At 40.1% G+C, this 20673-nt stretch overlaps 1 protein-coding gene across 1 annotated transcript in view; it reads left to right on the forward strand.

Annotated features, from left to right (window-relative positions):
* The window catches only part of cckbra (cholecystokinin B receptor a), a 34310-nt gene extending 14457 nt beyond the window's left edge, over positions 1–19853 (forward strand). Inside the window, exons 3-5 of the mRNA XM_042404820.1 lie at positions 7025–7286; positions 16503–16630; positions 17476–19853. Of these exons, the coding sequence (XP_042260754.1) occupies positions 7025–7286; positions 16503–16630; positions 17476–18053 (968 nt within the window). The 3' untranslated portion in view covers positions 18054–19853. The remainder of the gene's footprint in view (positions 1–7024; positions 7287–16502; positions 16631–17475) is intronic.
* Positions 19854–20673: the final 820 nt, after the last annotated feature.

Here is a 20673-nt window from a genome sequence, read left to right on the forward strand (position 1 = left end):
CCTGTGTTTTGGTATTCTCATTAAAAGCCCTGCTCATTTAACTTCAGTCTGTAGAGTCTGCATTTGGGTCATCCACCTGTCTGCCCTGTACACCCACTTGTGACACACTGCTGATGTGATAGATTTTCCTTTGTTACTGCAGCTATCTAAAAAGTCAAACCGGCAATAACATTTTATTTTGTGTGCACAATATTCAGGTATGCAGCAGTGAAGTATTTCATTATGCTAGACGATCCGTAGAGGTTTTCTACTCTGATATAACTACAAATCTGGGGGGAAATAATAGGTAGCCCAAGGGTGGGGTGGAACGGGCCAATAGCCACACCAAGAATCACCAAAAAGGTGCAGTCACACCAGAAATTGGCACAGCAAAATTCATCTGTGTTTCTTTGCGAAATAATTGGTTGTACAAGCTTGGTGGCCTGTCTAGTTGGAAAACTACTGTAGCTGGCGGGCTAACTGCTAATACCTTGCCAGTATATAACCGAGTGCTCTCCCCTGGCTTTTTCTTCTCCAAATTGTGTAGCCTTTAATTCAATAAAGAGTCACTGAAGGGTGAAATGAAGCTCCAAGCTAGCAAACTTGCCAACTGTCAGTTAGCCAGCTGGTTAGCTTGGTAACTAACGAGACACAGTTTATTCAGAATACATATTTATAGTCTGTCTCAAAACTGTTTAGTAACTGTAACCCATAGCTATTTAGTAGAGCAGTTTATAGTCAGACAGGAGGTTAAATAAAAGTGGATGGTGCAACACAGCTATTATAAAACAGATAGTTCCAGTCCTTGATTATGATTGGTTGAGCTTCATTCGAAGCCGTTGTAAAATACTCTGTAAACACACACCTGTTACAACAGTGTTGCTGCGCCAATTAGTCACCTATACAAATTGTTTCAAAATGTCAGATTTTCTTGTGAATTTTTATTTACTGGGTGGGCTAAGTGTGGATGAGTGGTGGAAAGAGATGGACAGGATAGAGGAGGAGGATAAAAAAGAAAGAAGACACGCTGAAATTAAAGAGAGAGAAATTAAAGAGCCAGAAAAGGCAAGAAACGATGCCAGGACCATGTAAGATTGTGTTGACAGAGATCCTGACCAACCGTGCATCATGTAAAGCGACAAAGACATTGTGCGTAACCTAACTGGCTCTCCCTGCCGGAGATGCACACTGTTTTCCGGTGGCCAGTGCGTCAAAGATTTGGTAGGGAGCACTGACCAGGTTGCGGCGACTTTTCCTAGTGTAAATTCAGCACACCTGTCCAGAGTCAAACACCCCTGTACCAGCAAAGAGGAGTGCTAACATAATTGAAAACTACTTCAATATTTGCACAATTAATGGTGATATCCAGATAATAATGTTAATAATCACCCCAATCTTTAAGCATGCTTGACTAGCCTGATTAGCATGCTTTCCAGTGCATTTGTGTGTTGCTTGGCAACCATTCTGCTAAATGTTGCCTGAACTACATTGCTTGGCGGAAGAATGATTATTTGTTATCAATAAATTATTGCATTTTTTGTTGCTGTGTGTTAATGAAACCTTGCCAGGTATATGTAATAACCGTTTTATAAAAGCAATAAGCCATGAGGCTGTGGTTTATAGTGATGTCTAAAACCCCCTTAGCTGTTCTTAAATCACTGAAACTACAGCCTCGCATGGCGTATTGCTTTAATAAGCTACGGTAGCTTCCACCATTTAGGATTCTTCAGCTCTCCGCTTCCCTCAAAGGTCAGCGCTGTCAAGACAGCTTTCTACTAGTCAATGACGCAAATTTGTGTGAGCTGGACTCTTGGATAGAATAGTCTCACTAATGATGCAACTTTTTGTGGGCATTTCTTGTGATCCATGTCTGTGTTGCTTTTTGAGATTTGAGCAGTATAGTTTCTGCCTGTCATTTTGTGTCTAGTCAGTTCTCTGCCTACTTCTGTCTGCCTTGCTATCCACCAGTCCTATCACAGTGCTGAATATCATTATTTTATACTTTAAAAAACTGTGGTTGTCATTGTGTAGTACTTTTGTTTGTAGTAGACATATGACTTTTAAATGCCACATGACTGCACCTATAGAAGTCTTATTTTTTCATGGATTTACTAGAAATTTCATAGCCTCACTACCTGCCTATGGGGGCAGAATCAGTGTACTTCATCATGAAAATTGTCAAACTGAATGATTTGAAGCAAAATATCATACAAACATTCATCTATGCAAAAAAACAAAAAACAAATTTATCATCCAAACCTCTCCCAAGTGTCTGATGTGAGCCTTCTATCAGCCGAAACCAATCAATACAAAGGATCATCGTGACTATCCTCGTCCATTGATTTTACGGCAAACCTGCTCAGCGAAGTCATCTACTCTTTGGAAACTCATCTGTTAGCACACACCCACTAGACATATAATATACCATCCATCCTTCTATTCAGCCATTCGTCCACGCATCCATCCATTTGCCCCTAGCTCGATAATCATGTGAATCATAGCCCTTCTACTGTTTCGGTGGCAGTTATGAGATCGATGTTGTAATATTCTGGGTATGTGCGTTTGTGTGTGTGTGCGGTCTTCAATCACATTTATGCAAACATGTGTTTTTGTTGCTGGACGTATGATGCAATTACCTACCAACTTACCAGCTCAGTCTGTCAGCTACCCCTGAGGTGCAGTTTGCATAATGTAGTAGAATTTGGGTTTTTTGTGGTTTCCAGGAAACTTTTACATAACTGGCTGCAAGGGCATCTGGCACCTATGACACATTAATTACATTTGTAAAGTTTTTATGCCTGTAGGCTTCTTTAGGCAAACATTCAACTGAATACTCAGAGAATTAGGTGTGAGCTAAGAATTAATAGCTGTAGTTTCAGCCGAGGAATGTAAATCTTCTCTCCCAGGCTCCCTTGGAGGGGAGGTGTGCCGAGAGATCCTCAAAACTTCACAGTTTCGCTCAAAAGCCAGTTATCAAGCAACCTGTGGTGAGTTTCTGCTCAGCTCAGGTTTAATGAACAAGAACAAGGATTAGAGCCTCTTCATTCCAAGAAGAGAACACAGAGCACAGGGAAAACTGTGAGCATTTGGTTGGTTAGTTGACTGGTAATTATCTTGGCAGCACCTTGTCCAGAATCACAGTAGAGTCCTCTCCTTTCCTCAAATATTAGCCTCTCAATACTGCCAAGTGTCAGGGAGTGAGCCTTTGATCAGCATGGTCTAAAAACTCAGCTAGAATGGACTCTCAGATGCAATAACTGGGACACATGAGATATCAGTGTAATGGAAAACTGTCCCCTCTGTTTAATATAAGCACAGAAATTGTAGCAATGTCAGCAGCAGTTATACTTAGGAGCTGGCTGCATTGTATTGCTTGCTATTTAAATATCATATGTAAAATAAAAGTGAGGTTTATGTATTCCAATGTCAATGAAGCAGAGAAATTCACAAGTTAGAATTCATATTAAGAAGAAAAGTGCAACTGTGTCATCTTAATGCATACACTTTATTAATGCATTGGGGAGTATCATCTATATACAGTTGCAACACTATATTTGAAAGTGTGTTTTAGTGCAACAAGCTATGCTGTTTGAATAAATAATACACATTTTCTTTCATAACTCGTCTTTAGAGGCCATTCAAATTGGTCTACCAGTAGTGCTGATCTTGGATCAGTATTGGCTTTCCCTTGCCGTAATAAAATAGACGGTCAAGTGGACCTGGACTGAAATGCTGAAAGGGTTAATGAATTTGGATCTGGTGGTGCTCCTGGATAACGATCCGTTCTGAATTTCTTTGAGATGTCTCTGTACCTGCAACCATGTCATCAATTTACATCACTGGAGTATCAGCACTATACATCACCTGGAAGTGCACTTCCCTTCAGTATGAATGTGCGCAGCCTGCTAAGAGTCTTTATAAGTGTAGGGTTAGAAAACATCACTCATTTGATCGCCTGTGGCTCTATTTCACACAGGCTTCACCCTCTAATGGGGCTCTATAGGCTGAACAAGTCATCTCCATGTATCCTTGCACTGAAAAATTGCATATAAATAGGTGTTCTGCCAAGTATAATGAGCCAATTCAACTGTATTGCGGTTGGCTCTATAAAAAGGCAGCGTAGCCCGACTCCTCATGCAGTTTTCATGCTGGTTGGTGGTGAAGATGAGTGTGTCATTCCTTCATTTGTGTTCTTAAAGCACGATTCATTGCCAAAAACAACCTCCTTTCAAAATCATTGTCATTTTATAAATCACTTCTGAAGACTTAATTGTAGGCAAAGACTGTGAATAGTGTTTCTTTTATGATAGTTCTTTTATTTATTTATTTTACCAACAGTAGTTTTACAGCTGTCTTTATAAAGCCTTTTGTCTTTTCATCCTGCTGTATTTCTGTTTTCTTTGTAAAGCACTTTGAGGAAACCCCACATATTTCATTTCATTCTTTTTCAATTCATTTTTTTTGTTCCTTTTGATCACTTGCCATGTCAGTGATGCAGGAAAAGAGAGAAAAGACCAAAATTTCTACCTCTCCATATTCTTCATTTCCACAATCAATGTAAGCCAGACGCTGTGGCTGGGCATGACCGCCTTCAAGCATCAACAAAAGAAAACCCCCCGTGTGTGATTTGGTCTTTCTCTGTGTCTGCGCTTAGCACTTGATAGAGACATGTGGGAGTGAGAGACTTATTGTGCGAGACTCTTACAGTGCCGGTGCAAGATCTGCTTGTGTTGACTGTGCCACCCACCTCCTTCTGCTTAGCCGGAGCTGTAGGTGGTTATTCAAGTTGACCGGTAGTGTACAGTGGTCAACAGTCAGTCAGGATGGTGTCATGGAACGAGGTTGGCGGCTGCTCCACTCTGTGGTTTGCAGGTAGGCTTTGCGCACTAAGCCTATAGAGAGTCAAGTGTCTTTGACAAAAACAAAAATTGTAACTGTACAATCACAGGTTGAACCCGCTAACAAGTCACCCTACTATTCCTGATTTTCTGAGCACGGAAATACGTATTGCCAAGCCAGTAAGCATGGTGTCATGGCTCTGACAGTAAACATGGAGCTAGAGTTACAATGTGAAACTATCTTTCTCCATCAGGGTGCGGCAAGGGCTCAGTGGTTTTGGTTTGATGTAGTGCCCTGTCAGGTTTCATGTCAGTGTAGCAACAATCAAAAAAATTACCATTCTCACAAAGAGCTGAAATGCTTTTTAATAATGCACAGCAGAGTGTCTCCTACTGCTCACTGAGCATAAAAGGCATTCAAAAGTCTTTTTGTGATGATGATGTTCTCTTTGTTCTTGAGTATCTTTACAAGTCAGATGCTTTGTTCTGTTAGCGCCAGAATAAGACAAAGCCGTTCTCTGCTTCTATCAGATTCCACATCAAATCCCACACCAAATATCCACACAATTCTCATTCTTCTCCGGGCTGCAATCCATACCTTTGTCGGTTTTTAACGTTTTGCAGTTGACAATATACACAAAATCCTCAATCTTTTTTTAGCTTTTGATAGCAAAGATTTTATCATTGGTGTGCAGCAGAAAACATCGCCAAAGGCTGATCCCTGAGAATATAAATATTATCGACCAAGCCGTAGAGCGGTCCACCTCTCAAACACTTAATATGGTTTCTGTAAATTGAATTGCACCATGCTCATAGGAGTATGCATAATGATTTCCTCCCTTGAATGATAATGCAAAGTTATGGTTTAGACAGGATATGTTCTTCCGTCACAAAGGAACAGTGGATGGGGATTAATATGTGACAGCGACATGGTGGATTGAGGTTGTTGCTTCTTGTAGTGACAGAGGATCAGCGGGGTGAATTTATTCATATGGTGTCCTTTGGAGCTGATGGTGACATGCAGGTATGGGTTTATTTGTCTCGCCCCAGCTCACCCTCAGAACACAGGCTATGTATGCGCTGACTGCACTTGCTACCCTCTGCAGATTATGCATATTCATACATGCAAATACAACTTGGCCTTGGATTGTCTCGGAAGGAATTTAACCCATGTTGAACCCTATAGAGACAGTATCCTTGGATATATAAAGAGGTGTTAGCATGCCACTGAGAGGAGAGGAGAGGATATCCCAAAATACGTTTTGACTATTAAACAGACATGTCTGTTAGCATTCTTACAGTAGTCTGACTGACATGGCTGCGATGTTATTTGACTAATGGGTCCAAGGTGAACTGGGAGGTTCTTGTTTTGTAAGGGTGTGTTCAGTCTGATTATCTTCTTAGTAAATAATTGCATCTGCTGTATTTGTACTGTCAGTAAATACGTGACTCACATTCTGTACTGTGTCTTATGAAAACTGTTTCTGAGAGAGTTTGGTCAGCTTAATGCAGCAGCTAATCAATATTCCACAAATCCCTGGTTGGATGAAGGGAATGGCAGTTAAGTTAAATAATGTTTGGGCAAGATAAAAATGAATGAAAAACCACAAAGTGTGAGAGCTGTGGACTTTGTTTATGACTTTGTCAATGAGCCAGCAGATCACAGAGATCCTGAGCCTTACCAGGTCCTTGACCCTCTGACCTTCTGACCTGCTGGGCTAGACATGAGGCTGCGACTGACCTTGTAGACAAAGAGTCCATAGAGGTCCAAGAGAGGAGAAGAGTTGTCAGGAAATGGTACAAAACTATTGTTGGTTCTCCTTAACTTGGGTGATGGATGAAAGGTGACATTTGGCAAGGGTGGCACCATGTGGAGTCTTGGAGAGTGTCCAAAATTCAAAACTGACAGGGTTCATTTTCTGGGGAGCATGAATTTAGCCAGTAAATTTTGTGTCAATTCATCTTTTTTCTTTTGTACAAGTAGAAAGTTGCTTGATGGGGCACAAGAAATGCCAAGGGGTCACAAATAATATTTGTAATGATCTATTATTATGGGAACCATAAATATCAGTACCAAATGTAATGGCAATCTCACCAATAGTTGTTGAGGACTGATCAAGACCAACTTAAACACTAACCAGCTGCCACCAGCTACCTTTGCCTCAGCCAGCAATCTAACTTTGTTTCCTGTCTTTTCTTCCCTGTAGGAATCTCTGTCAGTATCTCCACCTTTAGCCTTGTGGCCATTGCCATCGAGAGATACAGCGCCATCTGTAACCCGCTGAAGTCCCGCGCATGGCAGACCCGATCCCATGCCTACCGTGTCATTGCTGCCACCTGGGTGGTGTCGCTGCTAATCATGGTGCCCTACCCAGTGTTCAGTGCCCTCAGGTCTTTCCCCAAGACTAACGGTACTGTTGGCCACATGTGTCGCCTAGACTGGCCCAGCAGGGAAGCTGAGCAGACCTGGTAAGTGCAGGTTGGACTATTTCCTGGCAGAGATGGACAGAAGTGATTTTGACTTGAGAGGAAGCATTAACTACTACTTTACTGTAAGTGCACTGTGATGCATCATAAACAGTAATTACTACTATATTTTTAATATCAGGTCAGTAATGTTTTGAACTGACCAACAAAGCAACGTAATAGCCTGCAATATACAAGTGAAATGCATGGATAAAAGAAAGCACATTCATCATTTCTGTGAAAACTTTTTAAACATATTATATGCATAGCAATCATTTGGCAGACGTGCCTCAACAGCCATAATAAGGATAAGTGAGTAAACAATGACTGGATTGAGTCAGTTAGGGGATGGAATGCAATCTGCTTGGCTTTTCCTCCAAATGTGTGGAGATAAACTGATTTACATACAGCATAACTGTATAATTTACATATGCATTACCACGATGAATAGAAAGTAGCTCCCTTTTTTGAGCAGAGCAATCGGACCACTTCCTACTGAATTGTCCACAGTTGGATTCCAACAGATTGCATGCTGATTTGGTCATTTTGGCAATATGGCTCAAATTTCCTGCACCTCAGATCAAAACAGTCCAGTGTTTGTAACTGTGCTAGTTAAACCATTTCTCCCAGACATTGCTGGTGATATATTAGTTTCAATTAGTTTCAAATGATTTCTTTAACACATGTAGAACCTAATACATTTTGTCAATGCTAATGACTCAGCTTACCTGCCTGCAAGTAACTATGAAATGGATCTCTGTCTTTCAGTATACTGGGTGAATGATGTGCTTATCTTTCATATTCCAAGGTTTTAGTAGCATCAACAAAAACTGAACATTAGTACATGTGAGTGAGGTAATGAAGTATTTATTACAGTTCCATTTTTGTTTGTATTTTTTATGTTCCACTCTCTCTACACTAATGAAACATTGGAATTCAGACTGAACAGTGCAGCAAAAAATACAGCTCCAAACATAATTAATTTTAGTGTCTTTTTTCCTTAACTTAATCCGTCGGTAACAATGTTCTGTGAGGTCTGAGCCAGACAAACAAAATAGAGTATTTTGGTTAGTCAGCATATGGGAATTTCTAATGAAACCACAGCAGAAACAGACACAATGCGAAATAACATTATCCTGCTAACCAAATCTACAGTACATTATCTCTGTTGTCCTCTGCGTAGTGTTGTAAAACCTTGCCTGGTGTTTTCACTGGGCTCACTGGGTCGTGACCCTGAATTCACTCTGCTGGTTCTTCCTCTTCCTTTATTGTCTGCAGAGCTGCTGCTCCTGCTGCTAAATGCATTAACAAGTTAATTTAAAATTTCTGTTTCATGATTTTAACTTCCTTTTTCAGAGCTTTTAAGCCCCTCAGGCCCCTTTATGTATCTAGCCTTGACCTTAATATAAAGCCACCCAGGTCTTACTCACAGGGCTGATTGATGAACAACTGTAATCACATGAATTCGCAATGCCTCTGTATTTTTTTGTCAGGACTGTACATCATTTAATTCAATAATGAGTTATTGAAAAGGGCAAAACTTCTTTGAGCAAGCTAGCTTGTTAAACCAAACCATCCCTCTTCAGAGAAGCACTTTCTGGTTGAGGAGGTTAAATATATAATATATAAATTGAATATACAGCTTCCTCCATTTTGGACTCCCAGGTTCCCAATTCCCTCAAAGGTCAGCTATGACAGCTCACTATAACAGCACAAATTTGTCAAAGCTCACCAAAGTTGATCTCTACTCAAAAGATTTTTGCAGATTTACAGCTAATCCACTGGATTGAAGTAATATTTGGCAGCTTTACTGCTAGCTTTTAGTGTGTTTTCTCTCTACCTAGCCAAGAGAAACTATGAGAGGGATAAAGAGGATAATGGCTCTTTAATTCTTGTCATTTTAGGATTGAATCCCTGGGCAGAAATTGTAAAGGTGCTTACAGAGGTGGTTTCTGAAAAATGAATGAAATCATTAGGGAGACTGTTTTTTAAGATGAAAATGGTGAACAGGTAGCTCCTGTTGAGGCTTAATTAGAGCCAGTATGAAATGGGTTTATAGCATAGCAGGGGGTCGTACCAAAAGACGGAGGAGCTAGGGAAAAAAGTAGACACTACATCATTATACGGAGATACTGTGTAGATAACGTTTCTGTCAGTAAATTAACATGATTGTTTCTCTGCTCCTGAACGAATGAAAAGGATGGAGGAGTAAAGCTTATGCAAAAGGTCAGGAGAGAAACGATTATGGCTGCTACAGTCTGGATTGCTCAGCCTTAGGAAAGTAATCCATCCATCCACATGTCCTCGGAGGACCGATAAAGCTGCTTTGTCGTTAAAAAGCACCCCAAGTAGATGGATACACAGTCAAGGACAAGATATTTTAGAGCATCTTGGGATATACTTCTCAGGGATTTTCATAGATCTGTCTATAAACAACTTTGGGTCCTGCAGAAATGTGCAATTAAAATGAAGAAGCTGAACATGGCGAAACCTTTTACATTTCTCTACTTGACAGCCTTTTGTGGTGGAACACCAAAGAATTCTCTTTTCTCGGACTGTCTATCAAACTCTTAAGCTTCGCATGGAGAGACGAGGCGGCGGGAGACCAGTTAATTAGTCCGCTCGGTGAGGAGGAGGAGGAGAGTCAAAAGTCCAGATATGTCACTGAATACGAGGACCTTTCAAGTTTTAATTCACAGTTTCATCTTTACCCATCATGACCGTCTCTTAAATTACTCTGGGGTTAGGGGTTAAAACCTATATTGCTAGGAGATAACACCTTTTTCATCTATCTCTCACTAGGAAAATTGTGCCTTTTTTGCACCTAATGAAGCAGTGCATAGAGTTATTGAAGCATCCATTTTTAGCTTGAAATCACAGTCACAGAGATGATGAGCAAATGATACCAAGACACATAAGAACCATAAAGTGGTTAATGAACTAATTATAGCACAAAGACAAATTTAATGATTTCTGATTTTTATAATCATGCTTATGCATGCACTGACAATTTTATGCAGACTGGATTTTTACATTAAAAAAAATTATAGTAGCAAAGGTACTCTGGGGGGATATATATATATTATGACCAAATAACATTTTGCATTAAAGAGAAACCTGGTTATCTCTCTATAATTAATATTACCAGGTTTCTAATTGTGTCTTTGACTCCACATCCCAGACAGTCTGTCATTCCTGTGGTGCAGTGTGGACATCATCTGGATCTGACTTTCATTTAGGCTTATGAATGTCTTGGTCTATGATCCAATATTTAATTCTATTTACATTATACAGGCATACTTAACCTGAAATGGCCTGTACTGATATTTTGACAGCAGAAAAGCTGTGCATTAAAAAAAGATATTAATATTATAGTATTGATATACAATAGCAATATTAGACAGACTTTCCTCAACCCCAGAATTAATAAGTTTGAGTTTTCAACCAACAGCAGAACTTTAGGGGAAAGTATCACTGAAATACTGTAGACACAAAAGTCTACAGTATTTGACCCAAAACGACTCTGCTCACTTCACTCACTGATGCTGGCATATCTAAACTACTGACTGCAGTGCATTTTGTGCAGCAGTTTGCTTGCTCAAAGCGCTGTTCCCCGAGTCTTTTAACAGAGTGCAAATGAGTGAATTTGACAGCTGTCACTCCAGGAGCAAACATCTGGCTTCATAGCAGATACTTTACTACATTAATAAAAAATGATTGGCCCCAGTCTCGAGCACTTCCACTTCTCAGTTTTGTCAACAGCTTCCAGAATGACAACTCAAAGAAATAAAAACACTCTGCAAAGAAAAAAAAAAAAGACTCAATTTCTGCATCTCACCATTACAGGCTGAGTTTATCTGTAGTCGTGTTTGTAGTGCAGAAATGTGCACCTGCATATCATTTTCTTTGATGATAAATATAAACCAAACACACCTTTTTATAATCGTGAAGCTTTCAGTTGATATGGGAACAGTCAAAAGAAGGAGCTGTGAATATTCAACATGTTTTTTTTTCCCATGTGTCCTTCTGCTTGAGCTCTATAAATCTGGGTTTCCCCCTTGAGGCAAAACAAGCACAGATATCACAGACATCCACCAGCACCTTTTTTTTTTGTGGTGTGTTTCCGCACTCCTACGGGTTCACATCCTGACACCTTTTGTCTAACACATTTTCCACCGTATCAAACAGCCAGCTGATGAGACCGCTTTGACTGAAGCTGTGAGAAGTGAAAGAGAGGGGCTCAGCCAAGTTCAGAGGGTCGCCCAGGAAGACATTAGAATATCAGAGAACGGATGAGATCCAGCCTCTTCCTCTTTCTGATGTTGCTTTCATGTGCTGACTGATGTGCACTGCAAACACCGGTGGTTAAGAGCATTCTCTGATTACAACAAATCAAAAGCGAGTTGCCGGTGCAGATGGTAAAGATTTATTATGATCAAAGTGACATCTGTACAGTTTCTTTATCTTATTTATTCATTGGTTATTCTTTCTAGTTTTCTCTTACAATGATTGCTCTCTCTGCTCTGCTCTCTCTGTATTCCTCTCACTTCAGTTCACTTCATTTCACTCAAATAGGTTTTATTCATTTCATTCATTCACTGGTGTGGCTGCTGATAAAAAATCTATACTTTTATAATCCCAAGTGGTTACTCATGGAAACAATTCACTTTACATTAGACCAACATACAGTATTAGTAGTCACTCATTTATCTCCCCACATCTGTAACTTCACTGTGTTGAAGGTCTATATTCAGACTTGTAGAATACATGCAAGTATATATAGTTGCTTATGTAGTTTGATGCACAGGGTGAGAAACTGACAGAAACTGTCAGCCTCTTGAATCTTAACATTGTTCAAAAATTCCCCCCTGTCTTGAGCACTTTTTTTGTACTTGACTTTGTTCATGACTTTTTCTTTGACGTGTCATCAATCTAGGCACTTGATTGTTACTTTCTGTGTGAGAAAAAAGGAACATTTATTAACAGAGGACAACTGTGTACATGGTGTTGAGGAGTAGAAAATGTCTCAAATATCTGATAGCCACTAAAGTCCCAAAAGGTGGTATCTTTTTATCTTGTGCGCACAAGATAAAGACTTGTGTGCACAATATATTATCTTGTGCATACAAAATAATTACCTTGAGGGAACAAGTTATTATCTTGTGCATATAAGATGATTATCCTGTGGAAACAGGTTAATAACTGTACAGTAAAGGCACAATAGGCCTATGCTTTGAAGACCATGGGGGTAAGTTGAATTTATAGCTTTTAATAGTTTGTTGATCTCTCAAGTATGTTAGAAACATGGTGGTGTACATTGCTTTATTTGAATGGGTCAATTTGCTATGTTTTTTATGGAGCCCCTAAAGTCCTGAAAGGTAGTATTTTTTTTATCTTGTGCGCATGTCCTCTTAAACTTTCTGTTGTGATATGTATAGACGTGTACGTATGTCGTGCCGTGTCCATATGAGTCAATATGCACTGTGTTACTGTGCATATTGACACATGTCAATATGTCAACAGGATGGTTTGATAAGGTTGTGTTGAAAACCTTTCTTGAGTTAAACAGGATAGCTACTCTCTTCTTAAAGAGAACAGACCGTAGTGTCTTGGAGTGTCAGACCTGCAGAAGCTAACTGGTCCAACTGGTCCAACTGGCCTGCCTCCCTCAAACTAAGGAGACCTAATGGATCTTCATGTTGAGAAGAAATGATTTTGACATCACATCATGTTGGAGAGCAGTGTATTTTGTTAAATCATAGGTTTAAATCATTGTAGCATTTTCTCCAGGTTACAGTTTCTTTGATCTACCTTTACTGTACAAGATAAGGGACATACAATTTCTAATCTTTAAGTTAAAACTACTACAATCAATATTTTCATATCAACAATGGATCAAATGACTATGCATGATGTAAAAGAGATTGCTTATAGTGATAAATCCACAGACAATCATCATCCAACTCTACAGTTCCCCTCATTGCTACTGAGCTTTTTAGTGTCTTTAAGCTTGTTGTGTTAGCAACTCCAACGTTTTGGTTTACTCTCACTGCTCTCATCAGTGTCATGATTTCAACTAAAAAGTTCTGATAAACGCCCTGCACACTACCTGCCCGGCACCAAACAGCAGACAGACAAAGTTAGCAGCTAGCTAGCTTGTGACTACAGTGGAGCATTAAGCAGCTAAAGAGGCAGGCATATCTCTCAGGAGCTGGTGGAGACCAAAACAAAGCTAAAAGAGGAGTGAATATTGGAATTCTCCAGGTCACAAGTTAATCAGTTAATGCAAGTTTAAGGTAACTGTCACTCCATTCAAGAAAAAAGTACAAGTGGAACAAAATTAGAAATGTCATACAAGACAACACAAGGAGCTACACTGAGTAACAAGACAATAGACAATATTCAACCAAAGAGGACACACTGTTAAATTAGAAATAACAAATGCACCATAATATAAGGATAGACACAAAGAGGGATCATGTGATGGTGGCAAGGTGAGCACAACGTTTTGGCTTGAGCTCCGTGCCTCTCGATTCTAATTATTTGTTTATCCTGCGTTGGAAGCTACTTTTGGTATCAACATTTCGTGCTATGTCATTAAATCTTACGGCCACAGTCTTTTGACAAAATGGGAAGAAACCAAAGGAATAGAGACAAAAAAGACACCCCGTCTGAGCCTGGTGAGTACGCACAAGGCGGTGACCAGACCAAATCTGATATCTCTGATGAACTCAACACAGCCCTTGCTAAAGCCCTTATTTTGATTGCTGCTAATATTATAAAAGTAATACTCTTTACACAGATGACGTGTTGATATTTTTATCAAGACCACAAACCTCTATTCCCTGCCTGACCCAAGCCAATCCAAAATTTGGCACCTCTTCAGGGTACAAAATTAATTTAGCAAAGTCTGAAGCCATGCCACTGGGGTCTCTAACATCTGTCTGAAGCCTGTCAGAGCCCTTTCCTTTCCGTTGGTCACCCTCTCGTTTACTCCCTACCTCTTTCTTGGCTGGGTAGGATTGCTCTCATTAAAATGAACATCCTGCCCAGACTCTATTCACTGCAAAAGATCCCTATTTTGTTATCAAACAAGGTTATCAAGGTGCTTGAAGTTTGGCTGAGTGCCTTTATCAGGAGCAAAAAGAAGCCCTGACTGAAGATGGCAAAACTCCAATGGCCAGCTCTGATGGGGGCTTAGATGTACCAAATGTGAGCCTCTATCAGTTGGCAGCACGCCTCCAAGTGATAGCGGATTGGCTCAAATATGACCCAGCCTCAATTTGGCTCAACACTGAATCCTCTCAGTCCAAATGCTCTTTGTGGAAATTGTTGTTTGTGAATAACTTTGAGTCTGAAAGGACCTCTGTACTAACCCCATCACTTTAAGTGCAGTCAAAGCCTGGACATCCATCTGTACAATACCTCTATTCTGGATAGCCCAGACTTTCTGCCAGGCTGTCAAGACTAGGGCTTTAAAGCATGGTGCACCCAGGGGCTAACAAAGCTGGGAGATTTATTCCATGGCCAGACTTTACTATCCTTTCAGCAGCTACAGCAGCGATATGGCTTACAGAAATGTGAATTTTTCTGATATTTACAAATCAGACACCTCATCACTAAATCTACCACATTACCAACCAATAGTGCCACCTCACATGTAAAAAGGGCCTTGTCTTTACAAGTATCCAAGAAACACATTACTGTATTTTATAGAGCCCTAAATTCCAACTCATCTCTAACTTTGCAAAGTTACTAAACAAGCCTGGGAGAGACACTTGGGCATCTCTATTGATGATCTAAACTGGCAGGAAGTGTGGGTTCATGCTATGGAAATATCTATCTGTAATCAAACCTAATCTACTCTAGTTAAGAATTGTACATGGCACACATATAATACCTGCTCACAAAAACAAAATGGATGCTGATGCACCTCCGCTCTGCAGTAAGTGTAACTCTGAGACAATTACATTCACTGTTTCTGGTCATGTGTGAAGCTACAAAACTATTGGTCTGGTATTGTGGATGAACTGTGTTATTTTTGGTGTTTCAATAGAGTTAGACCCTATGTGCCTCCTACTTGGTCTTCCAAATGGTCATATTATAAATATCAAAAACAGGATGTTATTCAATTTATTGACTTTTGCCACTACGAAGAATATTTTGGTCTTTTGGATCAAAGATGCTGCTCTAAGAAAAAAGTTGTGGCACAATCTTATAATGGAGTGTATTCCCAATGAATACATCTCATGTATGCTTCACTCCTCAGTGGTCGCTTTCTATAAAGTTTGAGACTCAGAGGGTTTCCTAAATCGGCTTAGCCTGTCTCTGTACCTTTTTTTTTACTGCAAAACCTGTTTTCCTGTAACCTTGCTATTTGTTTATATATTTATTTATTTGATGTCACCTTCATCTGTTGTAGGGGGTGGTGAAGGTTGGGAATGGATATAATGCCCTCTATTTTTTTGTCTTATGTGAAAAATGTAATAAACATATTCTTTAAAAAAAAAAGGATGGACACAATTATAACTAAGTACATTTACTCAAGTGCTGTACTTTAGTACAATTTGGAGGTACTTGTACTTTACTATTTCTACTTAGTGTTTCCCTTTTATACTTTTACCCCACTATATTTGAGGGAAATATTGAAACTTTTTACTCCACAACATTTATTTTACAGCTGTAGTATCTAGTTGCTTTGCATATTAAGAATTTACGCACAAAACGTGACCATTTTATAAAATATGAAGCACTGTTATAAATTAAGCTACTCAAGTGTATATAGTGTATATATGAAAAGATGGCATCAGCAATCAGCACCATTAGTGCAAAAAGAGATAGAGCAAGTGTAGAGGGGGGTGAAACCTGGCAGCATGCAGGAAGAAGCTGTTTTAGAGGTTGCAGAACTGGTCTGGGATGCTGCGGTACCTTTTTTCCAGACACCATGGTGGTAAAGAGGGCTGCTGGGAGGGGTCAACCATCTGCAGGACCTCCAGCACAGCTCCAACACATGCATGAAGGCGTACTGTATGAGGAAAAGAGAAATAATTTCACATATTTGTCTGTGTTATCTTGTTATTGATGCAAAGTTTTTCAGCTAGTGGCTAGAGAATCCGATGTGTCTGGTTGTTTTTAAGAGCAACTCAGATTCCCTATAGTGATTTTTTCTCAATTTGTGTTTTTTTACGCCCTTCTCTTTCCATTCTGGTTGTTTTTCAGGTATGTGTTGCTGCTGTTCACTCTGTTCTTCATCCCAGGAGTGGTGATGATTATAGCCTACGGTTTGATCTCCAGAGAGCTGTACCGAGGCATTCAGTTTGAGCTGAGCCAGAACAGAGAGACCACTGGTGAGATTCATCATAAATTCAATCCATACTGCAGAAGGCTTTTTGTTCACATTTTACTCATACTGTAGACCAAAACATCTATTTAACTTTTTATAGACCTTTATATGAAGCAGCAGTCAATTACAATAAAAAAGATAGGAAACAGTCCAGTAAATATCCTTAAAATATAATAATTGCAATACTGTAACAATTAGATTCCAATTAAATCCATAAATGATTGAGTGTGTTCTTAGTGTTTTAGTTTGTAATTTCTAATACTTATAGTCACATATTAGAATAGACACAAACAAACTCCCATTTTCACGCAATACAGACAAACATTCCTGCAAAGGGAAATTTGCATTTTTTGCCTGAGGCAGAGAATGACATATTTTATTGCTACCCACAGGTTCTGCACCTGTTACATCCAAAAATAACATCCTTCTCAGTTGTCGTAAAGCTAACTCTACTTGTTTTCATGCCTATTTGGAATGTCTCCATGGCCCTTACAGCGGGTATTTTCCATAGAAAAGGGAGAATCTGTCAAGTATAGCTGCATGGAATGTAAATGCTTGCAGAAAAACGGTCCCTTCAGGTGAAATATAACTGCTGTTGTAACTACGTGCATTGGGAGCAGCAGTTTCCATGGAGTCCAGCTTTGAGGGTGATTCATCAAGGTTGAGACGTTCTGAAAAAGCCTTCAGTTCTGTTATTGTATTGCTAAACATGGTGTGTAGTTTCTGTGCTATAGCAGCAAAAATAATGAAATCTCATCTTCAGCATTTAGTGAATGTTTTTTACTGTTAATAGTTCAACATGTCAGTCAAACTGCCCCTCACTTACACTTTTGCCTTGACCCTCCACAGGCCAGAAGAACGGTGTAGGGAGGGGTGCTGCAGGGTGCAACGATGATGATGATGGTTGCTACATCCAGGTGTCCAAAAAACCCTCTTCTGCTGTGGAGCTCCCCACCCTCTCTGCCTCGTCTGGCGCCACCCAGGCCAAGACTGAGCGCGCCCGTAGCAACACCTCGGAGGCCAAGCTGCAGGCCAAGAGGCGAGTCATCCGCATGCTGATGGTGATTGTGGCACTCTTCTTCATCTGCTGGATGCCCCTGTACTCAGCCAACACCTGGAAGGCCTTTGACCTGAACTCAGCCTCAAGAGCCCTCTCAGGAGCACCCATCTCCTTCATCCACCTGCTGTCCTACACCTCGGCTTGCGTCAACCCCATCATTTACTGCTTCATGAACACGCGCTTCCGTAAGGCCCTGCTGTCCACCTTCGCCTGCTGCTATCGCAACCGGCTCTGCCGCCAGTGCTGGTGGTGCAGGAAGAGGGAGGCAGGAGAAGACGGCATCACTGCCACCTCCATGGCCACGTCAATGGCTACCTCCATGTCCAAGTTCAGCTACACCACCGTCAGCACCACCGGTACCTGCTGAGCCTCGAGGAAAGCTAGATGGTTGCGGCAGGGGCCGCCGCACGGCGGTTACTGTGCACCATCTGTTTTTTCAATCTTCTGTTTTTCACTCTTCATCTTAATATGCTATGCTATCATGTGCTGAGTAAAATCCCTGCCCATGTTTATGAGGCCTTTTTAAAAGGTCTTGTTCGAATTCTGTGTGCATGGTTGCAGAATGTGAGGCGGGGAAAACGCTGTTTTATTTTGGTGACATTCTTTTTCCTCTGTTTAATTGGCAGCATCTGCTTTTTGGCATCCTGAAGAGAATATCAAGTGCCTGTGCTCTTTGTGTGGCTTTGTTTGTCATGAGTTTGTGAGACGGACATGAAATGAAAATATGAACCCTGTGTACATGTAAATACTGTTTTTATGTTGGTTCGTGCCAAAGGTTAATTTTTGACAGAGACATACTGTTGAACAATGAGGACTCATTAACTCAGTAATGAATCAGTATGTATTTCAACTCCTTTTGTTTAATGTTGTTTAATCTTCATTCATTCAGAACATTTCTCTCTCTCTCAGTTATTCTATTGAAGGCCAAGTTTTTGGTTTGTTGAATCCCAAATTCATGAAATATTTGAATACTAAAACATCATCCTGTTTACACCAAAAGATATCAAATGGACCAGGGTTAGTCCAGCTTTTCTTGACTTTGTTCTTGCTTAGTTCTCTGTTCGTGTTTCTCTCTTATTTTGTTATGTTTCATCATTTCTTGTGTGTAAAGCCGATTTCTGCAAGTATCCAAATACGAAAATTAATTAATTTGGATTTTGTTGGCATCTTAGTAATAACAGGATACCCTGACCCTTCTACAACAGCACTTTGCGATTCAGGCTGACAAAGCAGGTGCATCTTTACATAAATGTCTTGAAGACAGCATCTTAACACTGTCATTTTGCCTTATTTCGTGCCATGCATGAGCAGGAAAGCCTGATGTATAGAATCAGGCAATTTTCTTGTCAACAAAAAGGTTTGGTCACGGAGCGTCAATGTGCAGTCAACACTGCCACAGATGTATGTGGAATACTGATGCAGACATTAACATCAGGAAATGAATTAGTAGAAAAAAGTGCAGATAGTTCATCCATGAAAGGCTGATCGCACCTGCTTGTTGCTCCAGCCTGCCCCTGCTACAAATGGCACAGAAAAATGCTTTAGTCAAACTCACCTTTTCTGCTCAATTATCTCTGTGGTGTCTTTTATGTGCTCTGCCTTCCACCACAGTGCAGCCAATTACCCTAACCATTACCGGAGTACAAAGCTCCCCGTTTCCAGGGTAGACTAACGAGGTGTTTCTCAGGGACCCTCTCCAGCAGTGCAAAATTCAAGGCTTTGCCTTTGTAAAAGTGATGACAAATGGCCCCGATGACACACTACATCCAAGCCCTTCAATTCTTTAATAACAACAAATTTGATTTAAATAGCATCTTTCATACAAAGAATGTTGCTCAATGTGCACTACAATTAGGAGAATCGAAAAAACAGACAAGAAAATAGTTGGGCAAAAAGGTAGTAGTTAAATAACAAATTAGAATAAGAATAAAAGCAGTAATTAAATACAAAATTTTAAAGGAATATTTTGACATTACGGGATAAACACTTGTTTGCGTTCTTGCTGAGAGTTAGTTGAGAACATTGATACCACTCTCATGCCTATCCGTTAAATATGAAGATACAGCCTGAAGCTGGTTCGCTTAGCTTAGCGTTGAGACTGGAAGCAGGGGAAAACAGCTAGCCTGGCTCTGTAAAAGGTAAAAAAAAATCTGCCTACCAAGCTCATTTGTTTAATCAAACAAAAACTAAAATGTAAAAATGACTATTTGTGTTTATGTGCTGGAACTATTTCTTGGATGGGCGAAGGGTAACCAAGATAGCTGTTTGGTCAACTGCCGTTTCATTGGACAATCCTCTTACTGCTTTTCTGCCTCCATTCTTCATCTTTCCTCTTCCATTTGATTTAGCTCGTCTGTGTACTTTGATTTTGATAAATGTGGTCAACCATCAAAGTGAAAGGACTCACATTTGTCTTCATGATAGTCCAGGTGATAACAGCACTTGAATCTATAACATATAGATAAGTCTTCTCTCATTTGCAACTACGTCTCTAGCGAGGACACATGCTAAATCAACCCACATCCTCACACATGAAAAGAAACCGGCTTGTGCAGATGAACAGGTAGCTGTTTTTAACTGCCAACAAGTTTCCTGGCAGTAGATCCCTGTACAGTTTCAACTACTTGGATCAGCTAATCCAATGAGCTACCTTTTGTGTTTACTTTGGTTTGGACTAATGCAAGCATTTGAAATTATTTTTGAAAAATTAAAGTTGATTTTGAAAGCACTAGGAGGCTGCTTGCCCCGTTCTAGAGTTGAATTTTCCAAATCTGTGTGACGCAGGTGTCCAGTGCAAAGAACAAGGTTGAGACCCATTAGTGATGAGAATGAGACCCAGGTTAAACGCCTATTAAGTCATACATACACATAAAGTATGTCTTTTGCTGTGTCAATCTTTGGCAGATTTGTTTGATTCAAGAGGTATAGGTAAGATGATTTATCCATTGATAGACGACATGATGTTCATGAACAAATCCAAATTCCCA

Source organism: Thunnus maccoyii, chromosome 24 (assembly GCF_910596095.1).
Source record: "Thunnus maccoyii chromosome 24, fThuMac1.1, whole genome shotgun sequence".
NCBI classification, from domain to species: Eukaryota; Metazoa; Chordata; class Actinopteri; order Scombriformes; family Scombridae; genus Thunnus; species Thunnus maccoyii.